Raw genomic sequence first — 16120 nt, forward strand, 5'->3', positions numbered from 1 at the left:
ACCGTTCAAAGGTAACTGGTTTAGAGAGCATACCATTTGTTAAGACACTGGCTGTTGGGTTAGTATATAAAATTTTAATCCATTTCAAGAAATTATTTCCAAAACCAAATCGAGGCAAAACATTAAATAGATATGGCCATTCTATTCGGTCAAAGGCCTGTCGAGCATCCAGTGATAGTACTGCCGCATCCTTAGTGTCAAATTTTTCATGTATTATGTTAAGTACTCTTCGAGTATTGTGGAATCCTTGGCGTTTTTGTACAAAACCGTTTTGATCATTATGAATCAGGTGTGGAATATGAGGATCTAATCTCATGGCAAGAGCTTTACAGAGGATTTTTGTGTCAACTCCAAGAAGACTTATTGGTCTAAATGAAGAACACTCTGTAGAAGGTTTGCCTGGTTTCAGGATCAGGGTTATCGTTGCTAACCTTAAAGAGGGTGGAAGAGTTTCATTTTGATAGGACTCGTTAAACATGTTTAAGAGTGGGAGAAGCAGTTTTTCTCTGAATGTTTTGTAAAATTCTATTGGCAGACCGTCAGGTCCTGATACTTTACCACTGTTAACATTTTGGATAGCCTGTGATACCTCTTCAATTGTTAAATCACTATCTAACTTTCCTTTTACATCTTCTGTCAGTGTCTGAAATTGTAACTTATCAAGATATTTGTCCCTTTCTTCCGAGGCTTGAGAGCATTCTGATCTATATAAATGTTCATAGAATTCCCTAAAAGAATTATTTATTTCCGTTGGATCTACTGTTAGCCTGCCTGACGAAGTTGTTATAGTATTAATTGCTCTATCAGACTGCATTTTTTTGATTCTCCATGCCAAAAGTTTCCCCGCTTTTTCCCCTTGATCATAATAGGATTGCTTCAGCCACAACAGGCTTTTTGCAGCTTTGTCTGCGGATAATTTATTGTATTTGGTTCTCAAAACTAACAGTTCTTTTTCTTTTGTTGGCTTGTCTGTTACAAATCAGGAAGACCCAAACGCAGTACAGTCCTACTGTGATTTTTATGTTCTTTATTTTACTGCAACAGTGAACAACAGATGACTGCACTAGGCAGCAGGCAGGAACACAGTATTTCTTGACAAGTCTATAGACAGAGCTGCAGTCCAGAAGTCCAAAGCAAAAGCTGGCCGAAGAGTAATCCTCCACGGAGAAGCCGGAGTGGCAACAGAAGCAGACAAAATAACACCAGGAACTCACAGGCAGGGTTCGGAGTCGGGGACGGAAGGCAGTTAGATATCCAGGGCAGAGACGAAGATTCTGGGTCAGGAACAAGCAGGGTCGGAACCGGGAAATCTAGCCGAGGAAAAGCGCTGGAAAGTTCTGCATACTACAAAGACAATCTGGCGCTGTAGTGCTGGGCTGGTGTAGCTTAAATAGTGGCTGGATGCTGATGAGGAGCACCTGAGTGCACAGGTGAACAGAGTTGGCTGATGAGAAGGGCGTGGCCAGCAGGGAGAGTGAGCAGAGGGGAGGAGAGTGGAAAATTACTGGCAGAGCAGCAGAGGAATGGATGGTGACATTGTCTCTTTTATTTAAATCTGTCTCTATGGATTTTATTTGCTTTTCCAAATTTTCCATCTCTATTCTTCGTTGTTTTGCTTTGGAGCTTGTATAGCTAATAATTTCCCCCCTTATGTATGCTTTAAATGCTTCCCACCTTGTGCTAGCGCTGGTTTGATCCGTATTGATTTCAAAGTAGCCATCTATTTTAGTTCCTATATGTTTAACAAAGTCAGGGTTATGTAGCCACCAAACCTGAAATCTCCAGCTAGGGGGACTGTGTACGAGTTTTGTTATAAGAATACTTAATGAAATAGCAGCGTGATCGCTAATTATGATACTATCATACCAGCAACTTTTAATCCTTGATAAAAGCTCCCTTGAGACGAGAAAATAGTCAATGCGAGAACGGGATTTACCAACACCTGAGTGACAGGAGTATTCTATTTTACCAGGATTCTGTTCTCTCCATACTTCAACCAGATTTAAATCCACAATATACTGTTTCAATGATTTTCTAGTTTGTGCCTTAGAGGTATCACAGCCTGTAGATCGGTCTTTTACTGGGTTTAAAATGCAATTGAAGTCTCCCCCAATTATATAAGATCCTCGTAAAGTGGACATGGTCAGAAACAGATCTTCAAAAAATTTCGGATTATCCTCATTTGGCCCATATACACTTACTAGATTTAATGTGACGGATAAAATATGACCTTGAGTAATAACATACCTTCCAGCTGGGTCTTGAATGGTTTTTGTGGTCTGAAATGGTATAGTTCTGTGAATAAGAATAAGTACACCCCTAGCATAATTGTTGTATGATGCGTATATTACCTGACCAGTCCATCTATTCTGAACCAATTTAATATCAGAGGCTGTCAAATGGCTTTCTTGAATAAAAATTATTTTGGACTTGAGCTCTTTAATCCTGTTTATGACCTGTTTCAATTTTCTTGGCTTCCTCATACCCCTAACATTCCAGCTTGTGATTTTAATGTCAGAGGTATTCAGGGTGTTAGTTTGTTCCATATATAGAATTTGTTGGTTTTACAAGGAGAAGTCATTAAAGGTATTTTTGCTGTGCTGAGTCCCTGACAGACATAAAAGAAAACAAAAAACACATAAAAGCTTACACATATGAACATTTGAACCCTTGGAACCCCCCTCCCCTTACTCACTACAAGAACTTGTGGGGCTTATACTGATCCACCCTATGGAGGAGCAGCTAAACTGTGCAAACCTAACCCTGCAAGCAGCCAATGGTCTCCATCAGCCGTGCACCTTGTAGTCTATTAAAACATTTCGTATTTAACCCTCATGGCTTAATAATAACATCAGAGTAGCAACTATTTTGAACGCCAATATTGAATAGTAAAATGTTCTTTAAGACTCAAATCAAGTTTCAAAAGCAACCAGAGCTGTTATAGAAAACTCAGTTGACATAAACCTCCTCTTAATAAACTCCTTTCAAAAACAATAGAAGTTGATGAGGTATTTCTCATTCCAAGAAAGAATATCTTGAAAACAAATCGATTCTCTTGGACCCAGTCAGTATAGTTTTATACCTCTTAAGCAGGCAGTGACATCCTTTTTTTTTTTTTTTTTTTTAAGATGAAAATTATTTTTTTTTCAAATGAAAGTAAGCAGAATGATAAAGTCACTCTGGCAGTATAGACATCTTCTAAAATAATAATAGAGGTTGAGGAGCTTTTTTTTTTTATTTTTTTTTATTTTTTTTAAGCAAAACAAAGCAAATCCTGTGAGAAGAAAAAAGAAATCTTCTTGGGTCCAGTTAAGTGTACCAGTGACACAGCTGACACCTGCTGGCTAAATAATGTAAATAAACAAAATACTGAGTTATCTACTACAGTTATCCTGACGGCAAAAAATACCGAGCATTTTCAAAATACAACAGGATGCTGGAAATAATGCAGACTGAAAGAAATGGAAAGTAAAAGAAAAGGAAAAAATGTCTTCTGAGTCTCAGTCTGGTTTTCGTTTCACGAAAACAGGTGTTTTTTCCCCCTGTAGAGGATCCTCATCTTGCATGGATTATACTGGAATCCGCGGAAAGTCCCTCTCTCCACGAACACCTTCCTGGCCGCGTCAAATGCGCGCCGTTGCCGCATCGTCTCAGCCGAGAGGTCCTGTGCGAAGAACAGCCGGTTCCCTTCATGCGTAATGGTGCGCTGCTTGGTGGAGCGGAAAACAAACTCCCGGTCTTGAAATTGCAGGAACCGAATGAGAACCGCTCTGTGTTGATTTGGTTTCGGCGGTGCTAAGGTGCGATGGACCCTCTCCAGGACGAAGGATCTGTCGGCGTTCAAGTCTAGCCAGCGCGGTAACATGTCCTTAATGAACTCCAGCAGCGGTCGGCTGCCTTCGGCACCCCCCGGGAGTCCAAACAACCTCAAGTTCTTCCTTCGGCTCCGATTCTCCATATCCTCAGCTTTCGACTCCAGGTAGGCGATTTTTTTCACAGCATTGGTTAGCTCCGTCTGGCTTTTCTCTAGTTGATCCTCTGCTGATGCTATGCGGTTTTCAGCCTCTTCCATCCGTGTGGTGTTGGAAGCCACATTTCGCTTCACCTCGGACACGTTGGTTTCCAGAGCAGCAACAGAGCTGGCCATCTTACCCAGGCGGCTGTCTATGCCATCTAGTTTGGATCCAAAGCTCCCAAAATCAGCACGAAGTGACTTTAGCTCAGCTAGCACCGCCGTCAAGTCCGCCATGTTGCTAGCAGCTCCTTTGTGTCGTTCGGTCGGTGAAGTGTTGTTTTTAGAAGATGAGGCAGCGCGTCCTCGGGTGAAAATGTCACATTCTTTGACTACAGTCGCTTTTGACATATTAGCAGCTCAGTTGGTGCTCTTAATTTAGGTTATCAAGTTGTTTTGTGCACGGCTGTACGGAGCCTCCGAATTAAGCCACCATCTTGGCTCGTGGCTCGACAGCGCCCCGCATCTTGCTTCTATTGTGTTTTTTGCACATATTTAAGTGGGATAAATGGGATTCAGTGACAGGGCGCTCCTGTCTGCTCTCCTGCATGTAATTTTTAAATATATGTGAGAAAAAAAAAAGAGAAATTAATAAATAAGGTTAAAAACAAATAAACCTCTGGCTCAGTCTGTCCCTCATGATGTCCACAGCTGCTGCTGTCACATACGGTTACTGTATGAAAGTGGACTGTGACTAACACAGAACAATCATAATAATAATAATAATAATAATTATCCATCCATTCATTTTCTTCCGCTTATCCAGGGCCGGGTCGCGGATAATAATAATAATAATTATTATTATTATTATGTGCAGACCTCTTGGGCTTCACTCCTCACAATCAACATGTTAGCCTCTCGAACATTTGTAATTCGCCATTTGGGTAATTGCAATCATGTGCAAAAAGGGGGCGATCTGGAGTCACCGGCACAACTTTATGGTTGGGTTTATGCTGCAGTATTAGAGCAATATCCTTTGTGAATCAGTCTTTAAGACAGACTGCTAAAAGTAGTTGATGGTGCTATCAGCAGCTGCAATCCAATCTTTGTGAATTCTCCCCTGAATGTTCACGATATGAAATATTATTGCACAGGTTCATGTAAAACACTATCACAATTCACACAATACAGAGTGTGGGGAAATATGAGAAAAGTCAGGCTCTGTGCCTGGAAATGTAACAAGTGTGTGTTTGTGTGGTCTTGTACTTCCTACATAGTGAGGACCATATGTTTTATGACCATATGTTTTTAACCTGCAGAGTGAAGACATTTTTGGGAAGTAAGGATATTTTGGCCGGTCCTCACTTCTTCAAAAGCCTCTGTGAAGTTTACAACTTGGGAGGTAAGGTAAGGTTTTTGGGTTTGGAATTTTGTTGTAAAGGTTAGGGGCTGGGGATGCATTATGTCAGTGAGGGTCCTCACAAAGTTTGACACTAAAGATAGAGATGGCGGGGAAATGACAGGTTCAGGTTCAAATGCTCGCAATGTAACAATGTTAAAACCCCAGGATTATTTTGACGCTTTTAATTCCAAAATGTCATTTTTTTCACTCTTGACTCTCAGCTAACATTCTGGTTGGTCAGCTGCTGTTCTGTATTTTATTTCAAATGTGTTTGCATTAACTTACTGTCTCTCTGGTAATTAATTTACTGCAGATGTGGAACAATGAACGCATCTCATGGGACCCTGATCAATTTTTGTGGGATAACTCAGATTTCTGGAGACCAGACCTCTTTATCTATGAGATGTGAGCCTGCATCACACAAACACAAACACACACACACACACATTGAAGTTCATGCACACAAAAATTATTATTATTTATTTATTTATTATTTGCCTTCTTGTCAGGAGTTAGACAAGAAAACTGAAATCCCTGTCATACTGTACTTGACAGCTGTTTAGTCTTTACAGGAAGACTAGAAACAGTTGAAAGAACTAGCATCATTCTGTACAAAGCTAACAATATCCATCTACCAGCACCTCTAAAACTCTTTGTTTAAACTGTTATATCCTGTTTGTTAATTTTGTTGTATTAACCCATTGACGCCGGGAAAGCATTATCGCATTTCTACCATTAAGGCCGGGAGCGATGTTGCGTCATTCTACCATTAAGGCCGGGACAGCGGATATGTCATTTTGTAGTATTTGTATTTTTTTCCACCTATTTTCGGTCTCTTGGCCAATGAAATGCATCAGAATCATGATCAGAATACATGTGGGAGTGTCGCAATGCAATTTTCCAGAACTTTAAATCATGGAGGAAGACGACTATAGCGGAGGAGCTCAGCAGTAAGTGACGGAAGCAATCTGATGAAAACAGCCGATGATTTAATTGCTGGTCCGACTTTGAACCCTCGGAACCAATCGACCGTCATTTATGGATGAGGAATATGTTTTTAGACGACATATTTTCACCAAAGAACAGACTGATTTGTGTCCATCTGGAGATAATAATAATATTATTAATAATATATTAATATTAATAATAGGCTAATTGATTGTGATTATGATGTAAGAAATCATGACTGTTTATGTCTTATATTACTTTATGCGTCGTTGAGTACCCTGAAAAGTGCAATATATAAAATGTATTATTATTATTTATTATTATTATTATTGTGATAATATATTTTTTTATTATAGTAGGCTAATGAGAACTATGTCTTGTTCTTCCAGTGGTCATATCATGTTTGCATCTTGCTAATGAGCATGTATTAGTATTATGCATAGGATTTTTTTATTCAGTCAAATGTAACATTTGCTGAGATTGTTGATTTTTTAAAAAACTTCATTGAAGGTTTGGACAAATAAACTCAACTTCGTATGAAAGCCACGGGTATAAGCTCTCAAATACTTTTTGAATTTCATTTTTATCTGCTACAGAGGCTGAAAAATCTATTATTTAGTAGGTGTTGAATTTCCAGAAAAACTTCAGGTTTTAGGGGGTCATTTGAAAATCGCCCATAGGTTTTCCAGGCATTTTTTCCCAGGCGCTTTAGGCCTTAATGGGTTAAAATGACAAGTTCAAGATTTATTTATGTAATTAACACTGATGGCTACAAAATAAACCCATGGTAATGCTATTATTATTATTTGTATGTATGTATGTATGTATGTATGTATGTACGTATGTATGTATGTATACATTATTTGGGAGATTGGATAATATAGAACCAGTCACTCATTTCACCTCCAAACCACTTACACCTGAGCTTACATGTATATTAACTTTAAATAAATGTAAATACTAGCTTTTTTCCTTTCAGATGCAGCTCTTATATTGAACCACGCACCTTGATAAAATAAAAAGCCACAGCAGTTGAAGGGAGAAGCAAAAAGCTTTTGGTTTTACAGCAAAATGTATCTGCCCACAGGCGGCTAAGTGTCGAGGATGTTGGCAGTTCCTGAGGGCATTGTTACATTAGGCCTGTTTGTATAATGAGACTAATGAGGAAGAAAAAAAATAAAATGGTTGGTAATATAATTTGCCCATCCCTTTTCCAGTATAGGGCAGTGACATTATTACTGCCACAAACATTTCCACACAACACGGAGAGGACATGGATGCTCGTTGACTTGCAGACGTCTCACAGTCATGATGCTGGCAGCTCTCCTCTTTCTGCTCTCCTTCACAGGTAAGCTGGAACTATTCTGTATCATACATGCAGGTGTATATTAGAAATGCTTAGCTGTATGGCTAAAAATGATTTCATGATAATTTCTGCTGCTTGGTGTTTTAATTAAACACCATTTAATTTTTAGAAAAAAAAAGAAGAAGTATTTCACAAAAAATATCTAACTGCACAAACAGTTGTGTTGCTACCCAGTAAAAATATAGAAACAACAAGCATTATCAGTTTCCAAACACTGTTTGCTGTGTGGTACATGTGTGGGACAATGTTCCTTGAAAGAGGTCACTCTACACTGCTGTAAGCGCCACAAAATAAAATAAAAAATAAAAAATCCAATTCATCTTAATTATTTTAGGGGAGAAACTAATCAATTAAAACTAGTTAAAAACAAACAGAACTAAATAAGAAAATATTCATTAAACAATTTTTATTAACTGATATATATATATATATATTTTTTATTGCCATGTTTTAAGACGTCAAAATACAAGATTGACAAATTGTGCTCTGAGAAAGCTTTTGCTAATTGTTTAACATCGTTGCTGCAATTGAATCATATTGTTTTCTGTCAGGTGGAAGTGTCACAAATCACTCAGTGCAACCAGACTTTCTTGGTGATCAACAGAAGTCCAATTACAGCCTTGAGGAAAGTATGTACAGGAAACAAACACTGCTAAAGTGCACATTATCTATATGTATGAACATTTATTCCTGTAAACCTGTAAAGTTTAAGGGCACTGGTGAAGTTGAATCCTACTTTTTTCTGTCAGATGGAAGTACTTCAAATCACTCGGCGCCACCAGTCCTTCTTGATGGTCTTATGGGGTCCAATTCCAGCTTTGAGGAAAGTATGTACATGGAACAAACACTCCAAAAGTGCGCAGTAATTATATGTATGAACATTTATTCCTGTAGTCTTAATTACAGAATCTCAAGAAAATATAAAAAAATGTTTTACTAACTAATAGTGATTTTTATTTTTCTATTTCAAAATGCTATGTTTTTGGATGTTTTAGGACACATAATATTTCAAAACTGTGCTCTGAGAGAGCTTTTACTTACAGTTTAACAACACTGTTGCAATTAATTATATATTTTTTCTGTCAGGTGAAAGTGGCTCAGGGCAACCTGATCTACCGATGTCCGATCCTAGTTCTAACACAAGTACGTACAAGAAACAAACACTCCAAAGTGATTAAATCTATTAATATTCTTCTGTAGCATTAATAATAGAAGTTTTGACACAGTGGCCTGTTGTATGTATGTATATGTAGACTATACAAATGCCAACATTTAAAATGTCATTTAGCGGTCGAGTACTTTGAGTAATGCTGCCATCTTGTGTGACCACAATCCCAGCATAATATTACTGCAGATATTTGTGAGCTAATTGATTAATTGATTTAATGATTGAAGATGAAAACTATCATTATTAATTAGAGTCCACAGTCATGCTAACAGGCCTATGAAGCTGCTCTGATGCCCAGCAGGGCTCTTAGCTAAATGCTGACATCATCAGGCTTACCGTAACAAAAATGTCTATCATGTTTTGCAGTAAAAACAGCAGCAAAACTGTGTTATGGCAATATTTATCATTCGTGACACAAGTTATCATATAGACTAAATTATTCAAAAAATATATTACATATATCATTATATATTAGGTATGAAATGAGCTACATTACAAGCTTTAATCTCATTATTCTTTTCTACTGTTTATATGTATATGTTTGTTTATAAACCAAAGTATTAGACAAATTCAAATAATGACGTGATGATGGAGTAAGAAGAAAAATTAGTTCATAAAAAAAAATCATCAAATCAACAACTTTTGAATGGATACAATGATTGAAGTACTTTATTTTCTTCCTTTGAGAGTAAATTATTAATGGAGAATGTGTTGATGTTTTTGCTTTATAGAGAAGCCCTCCAAATGCACTTTTCGGGATGTTTTTAAGAACTTGACCAAGAAAGATGAGAACCTGATGATTCTGCCTGGTGATAATAAATCAGCCACAGAAGTAGAACTGGATGTTATACCATATGCCATTCTAGATGTGGTAAGTGGCTGTTTAAACCCATAAATTGCAATTATTATTTCCTTGCATCAGCCTAAAAGCTAGGCCTTGGGCCAAGGAGCAAGTGATTTGATTTTAGTGTTTAAAGTGCAAAGATGTAGCCATTTATGAAGCACTCAATAATATTAATAATTTTACCTCACATTAGTACACATCAGTAAACCTGGAGGTTCTGTTCTATTCAACTCTAGATGTTGTAAGAGATCAATGGTTTATTATTATATTATTGTTTTTTAAAGGTAATTATTATTCAGTCTGCTGAAGAGGGTGTTTTAAGTTGTCTGTTCATTAGCAGGATATCTAATTAAGAGGGCAGGTGGGCCATTAATCAGCATCATCATGTGGCCTATTATAAGGAAGTGTTGTGAACTGACACAAAAGGGGGATTTCTCTCTCTCACACAAATGCATTTAGCAATTGCATTTACCTTACATTTGAGTTTTCGGTGCAGGTGGTGCCGTCTGTCTGTCAGCAGGATTACAAAAAAACTATTGGCCTGATTTTCATGAAACTTGGTGGAGTGGTCTAGAGTTGGCCACATCAGATTTTTTTGACAAAAAGTTTAAGTACAGTTATTATTTATTCATGGTGAACTGTGGATGTGGAAATGAGGCTTGTGCACATCCGCCCAGCTCACAATGATTGACCTTTATAAAATTGAACAGGAGAACATGCAGCTTTGTAGAGAATGCATATGCACATTTTTGCTACACAGTTTTAGTTATAATTTTACAGAATTGTATGCATCTGGCCCCAGTGTGTTCTAGGTTCCATGTTATGTTTTGAGTCTTAGAACATTTTACAGGATGTCTGGCTGGAAAGATTTTCACACTTATTTATTTTCTCTTAGAACGAGAAGGAGCAGACATTTATTTCCTGCCTTTGGATTGATATGGTGAGTTCACTTTTTCATTAAATTAATTCCCACCTCAGTCTCATTTCCCATTTCTTTTGTTCTAATGCATTTTGGTCTTTTTTTCCCTCTCTAGATATGGAAAGATGAATCCTTTTCTTGGGATCCTAGGGAGTTCTGTGGTATAAGGGACATTCATCTTCCTGTTAAAGACGTGTGGACACCAGATCTTACAATTGAAGAGATGTAAGTTTTATATACACACACACACACACACACACACACACACACACACACACACACACACACAGACAGAGAAATATAAATGTATATAGCACCTTTCATTAAACCCAAAGATGTTTATAGTTTGGTGTCCCCATTTCAAATGCAACTGCTGCAGTTTTCCTTTCCAGACATTCTTTATAGTTTATCATAAGTTGGTGGTTTCAGTGTATTTTACATTAAGTTTTGTTGTGTAGTATAATAGATGAAACACGTGCAAAATTCAGTAAAAATCATCTGTGTGTTTGTTCTCATACAGGACAGAGAAGGACAAGGCCCTGCCGAGTCCTTATCTCTTGGTTAAATATAATAGTGACATCACCTTTAGGAACATCATGGTATTGACCAGCACCTGCATGATGGAAGTTTACAAATTTCCTTTTGATGTTCAGAGTTGCAACTTGACTTTCAAGTCTGTCATATATACTGGTGAGCCTGAAACCTGTTGTGTTTGAAAGTTTTATAAATTCATATACATTGTTTATGTTCTTATTTCTGTTTTTGTTTAAATTCCTGTGTGTGTTTTAACTTTTATAGTTTTCTGTCACCTGAATACACATACTATTTAGTGTTTTTGTCAACCTCTAAGGAAACCTCACAGTTTTATTTGTATCTCCCACCTTAGACAAATATATCAAGCTTAAAGAGATGAATGACGCCGATTGGACCAACGAGTGGGCTAAGAAGACAATGCAGACCGGGTCAGAGTGGGTGTTTGACGACATAAAGACCAACATAAAAAATAAAAACAATTTTGGCTTCAACCAAAGCATGTTGGTTTACACTGTAAGTATTTCTGGATTCAAACACACAGTTATAAAATAAATATACTCTGTTTGTCTCAAGTAAGTACAAGTACTTTACTGAAGTATTTTCATTTATATTTTAGCTTTAGCATCAGCCAATGTCTGGTGAGAACAGATGGTGTTACCCAAACTGTGTTAGAATTGTTTAACTTAGCCAACTAATTTTCACAATGCTACATTTTTCTCTTAATGGTAGATTTATCTAATGTTAGCAAAAGAAAATATAAATTAAATATTCTTGACTTTCACAGTATTTCCTAAATTAGCTGTAGTCGAAGGAAGTTAATATCAGTTATTGTAATTGTCAAGGCTTTTCATGCACCATCTTCCCTCTATTCAGAATCTTTTATGATACTGTAGACATTATTATGCATTATTTATTGTTATCAATTTATTTTCCTTTTTGCCTGTCCTTATTTGAAAGAAATTAACACCCGTTGTTATATATAAATCTTCAGTGAAATCTACATACATACATACATACATACATACATACATACATACACACATACAAATACATACATATATACATAAATGTTTGAACGGGAAGATAATCAATACTGAGTGAAACTTCTGGTAAGTTAGCCAAAAGGCCAGTTAAGGTAATTAGTTCCTGTGGCTAACCATGGAGGCTAGCTGCTGAGGATGAGAGAAATTTACCTTGAAAAACCTCTTTTGATTCTTGAAATTGGTAAAGAAAGGAATAATTCAGATTTTTGCAGAAAGTTGGTATGAAGTATGTATCCATAATCTAATATATCATTCCCTGTTTTGTTCAGTGATTATAAATGAGGCTTCTGGTTCAAAGACCTCTTCTCCCTGCCCAGTTTTTCACCAAAATACTATCAAATGGCTTTGCATTGCATTTTTTGAATAAAACTCTTGCAGCTTTTCCCAGCTGTAGGCCTTTCCTGTGTGCACTGCAGACAAAATGACCACACAGGTGACCAGAGCGAATTTTAAGGTCAAACGAATTGGCGAACTATCGGCCCTCTGTCACAAAAACTTAAGACATTCAGCCTCATTTCTTTCTTTTATTAATCATTTTATCCTGTCATTGGGTACTGAAGTTTATTTAACTGCTAATGGTGGTTTTGTTGAGCAGGAGTCTTTATGTATGATATAGACTGTAACCTTCCTCTTTCATACGTAAATGATTCTAGTGCCTTTTGCATCACTGCAGACATGGGCAGGTTTGGACAGATTACCTTGTTGTTGATCTTGTTGTGTATTACATACCTGTAATACCTGTACTTACTGTAGTTTAGCCTTTGACAAATGTTAAGATAAACCACCTGACCCATGAACATTATTTCACAGATCAGCATGAAGAGGCGGCCTGTCCTCTACGTCGCCAACTTTTTGCTGCCCATCTTGTTCTTCTTCTGTCTGGACTTGGCCTCCTTTCTGATCTCAGAGACTGGGGGAGAGAAGCTCAGCTTCAAAGTCACTGTGCTGCTCGCTGTAACTGTGATGCAGCTTATCCTAAATGAGATTCTGCCAACCACTTCAGACAGGGTTCCACTTGTTGGTAAAGAAGCTGAGAGTCTATACTATACTTCATATGAGCAGAAAGAGCACATATATTTTGTCATTGTGTTGCTATTTTTCCACATTAATAATTTCACCTTCTCCCTTCAGCTGTCTACTGCATTGGGATGTTTGGTTTGATGATGATCAGCCTCTTTGAGACTATTTTGGTGATGTATCTGATGGGGAAAGACAACGAGGCAGATGAAGACCAAAGACCAAAGAGTGAGGATTGTGAAGATGAACGGAGCAAAGTCAGCTATTCAAAAGGTGAGATTAAACATTAATCCTATTAAACTCTCAATCTCTCTCTAAAAACTCTACATTCTCTATGCTACAACTGTCAAATGTGTCAAACATGTCCTTTCAGAGCTGAAGAAATGGACTCACTGTGCTCATGTTTGTGATGTGTCTGTTGACGATCCTCCATCCATTTTAAAGGTTCGGTTCATCCAAATTAAAAAACGACCTTCTTTTTTGTTATTACAGTGGACCTAAAAACTATGTCAAATGTCAAATGTGTCCAATGTTCACTAAATGACTTCTGCAGGGCAGCAGCAGTGAACTGACGGAGGAGTCCGTTGCCTTGGAGAAGGTCTCAGATGAGCTGAAGGAGGTGATTCAGCTCCTTAACAGCAGGGAGGAAGCAGGAAAGTTCGGCTACTGGACCAGAGTGGCTAAAACAATCAACAAAGTTTTCTTAATTTCCTATGTTACAGTGGCCCTTGTGTTCTTAGTTGTTATGTTTTCATTATGGAAAAATTAAATAGATGAGTGGCCCTTAAGCTAAAAAACATGAGTAACATTTTTCCATTTGACATTGACTTTAACAGATATGTAGTCTGTGTTCACACCTGTAGTTCAGTTCCATAGTTCTAGACCAAAGAAAAGAAAAATCCATCCGTTGCTCAATTTAAGCCATTTTACTGACTTGTTATAAACCAACTACATGGTTTAAGGCAAACACTTTGCATGGTAATTAATAATCTACATTGTGTTAAATTACAATACACATTTTAGTCAGTCTTCCTGCAGGGCCAGGACTTACAACTTTTATACTGACACGTTACGGATTCATTAGGCTGCCATGGTGTCAGAATGTAAGCAAGGAGTCGCCTTTTTGCTTTGTCCGATGACGATTCAAATGAAGTTTATTCAACTGAGATGACTGCATTCTCAACAATATTAGCAAAAAAATGAGAGAGAGAGAGAGGGAGGATGTATTAGTTTGTACATAACGTGGTTGGTTCTGCATGGAAGGTTAGATATATGTAGTCGTCCTTCAGTAGTGTTGTATGTTCTGCACACAGCCAGACATCTAAGACATAGTCGATATTAACCCATTAGACCAGTCTGGTTGTATTATAAAGTTCTAGTAATATATGCCTTTGATATGTAATATGCACAATTGTGTTTAATTAGTCAATCATATGCATCATGAAATATTTTTTAAAAGAAATTTGTTTATTAAAACCTGTTACTATTCTGATGTCCCGCCAGCGGAATGATACGCCACATTTTTTTTCTCACCATAATAGGTTTCAATAAATAAATAATTAATTCATTAAGTCATTTTAATTAGATATATTTGACCAGAACAACTTGAAACACAGTGCTGAGCTGCTAATCTTCAGGTTCACAGCTTTCTATGTGGCATTTATTGTTGACCTGCTATCTCCCTCCTGACCACAACCACCAAAAAGGTCTTTGAACAGTAACAGGTTAACGATTTGTATAAAGTTGTCTTCTGAGATGACTGCATTCTCAACAATATTGGCAAAAAAATGAGAGAGAGAGAGAGGGAGGATGTATTAGTTTGTACATAACGTGGTTGGTTCTGCATGGAAGGTTAGATATATGTAATCCTTCAGTAGTGTTGTATGTTCTGCACACAGCCAGACATCTAAGACATAGTCTATATTAACCCATCAGACCAGTCTGGTTGTATAATAAAGTTCTAGTAAAATGTGCCTTGGATATGTAATATGCATAATTGTGTTTAATTAGTCCACCATATATGTTAAAGAGATTTCTATAACTTGTCACAGGTACTGTATTCTCTTCTGTGGAAATGCAATGTAGTTGTTGCCTACAGTACTTTTGTTTGCTCTTCCATTATACTAGGCAAATATACTATATTTAAAGTGATGATTATTTGAGGACATAAACATTTTTTTTTCTTTTATCGTTTAAGTAATTTCAGTTTTTTTTCTACATCTTCAGTATATCTACATCTGCAGTTAAGCTGCATAAAGTATTCACATTGTAGAATAAAAGTAATCTGCTTTTGAAAATGTATATCAGACTTCAAACTGCTGAAATAAATAAAGAAACTTTTTTCTCCTTTCTTTGAAATCAGTTTGTGTGTTGTTCAGCCAGCAAAAGTAGAAGAAATAGAATGTTTAAATAGATTTGGATTATGCAGATTGGTGTCAAAGGAAAAGCTTTATAAATGAGGAAACATTAATGCAGATAACATAATACAGTACAGAGGCAACAAAATGATTTAGTGAGTATAAAAATATATGGATCATTGGCTGTAGTACCAGTTCTCAATCCAGTTACACAAATAAAATAGATTATGTGTCAGGTGAAACACCCCTCTAACTGTGCTGCTAAGCAGGTAGCGTCTTGGTGTTCCTGTGTTTTTTTGCACATATTTAAATGGGGGTAATCTGCATACATTTGGTGCAAAAGTCGTCCCTTTCTATGCAAAGTAGAGAAATAATTAATTTCCCAGTGCTATTAGCCACACACAGTTGAAATAAATTAGGGGGAAAAATCAGATAAAATTAGAAAGAAATTAATGAAAAAAAGGTAAATAAACAAATAGACCTCTGGCTCAGTCTGACCCTCATGAAAAAACATGTGTTGTTACTGTTGCAGTTAAATGAGTCGACCCTGTCTATTAAAAAAAAAAAAAA

General features: G+C 37.0%; 1 protein-coding gene across 1 annotated transcript; it reads left to right on the forward strand.

The window, feature by feature from the left end:
* The first annotated feature begins 8786 nt into the window (after positions 1-8786).
* On the forward strand, positions 8787-15103 carry LOC131959984 (5-hydroxytryptamine receptor 3A-like). The gene is made up of 11 exons (XM_059325195.1): positions 8787-8811; positions 9568-9707; positions 10576-10620; positions 10715-10824; positions 11120-11289; positions 11486-11646; positions 12987-13197; positions 13308-13466; positions 13567-13637; positions 13747-13869; positions 15092-15103. Exons 1-11 carry the CDS (start codon positions 8787-8789, stop codon positions 15101-15103), a joined length of 1227 nt encoding a protein of 408 aa, XP_059181178.1.
* Positions 15104-16120: the final 1017 nt, after the last annotated feature.

This window comes from Centropristis striata, chromosome 21 (genome assembly GCF_030273125.1).
Source record: "Centropristis striata isolate RG_2023a ecotype Rhode Island chromosome 21, C.striata_1.0, whole genome shotgun sequence".
Taxonomy (NCBI): Eukaryota; Metazoa; Chordata; class Actinopteri; order Perciformes; family Serranidae; genus Centropristis; species Centropristis striata.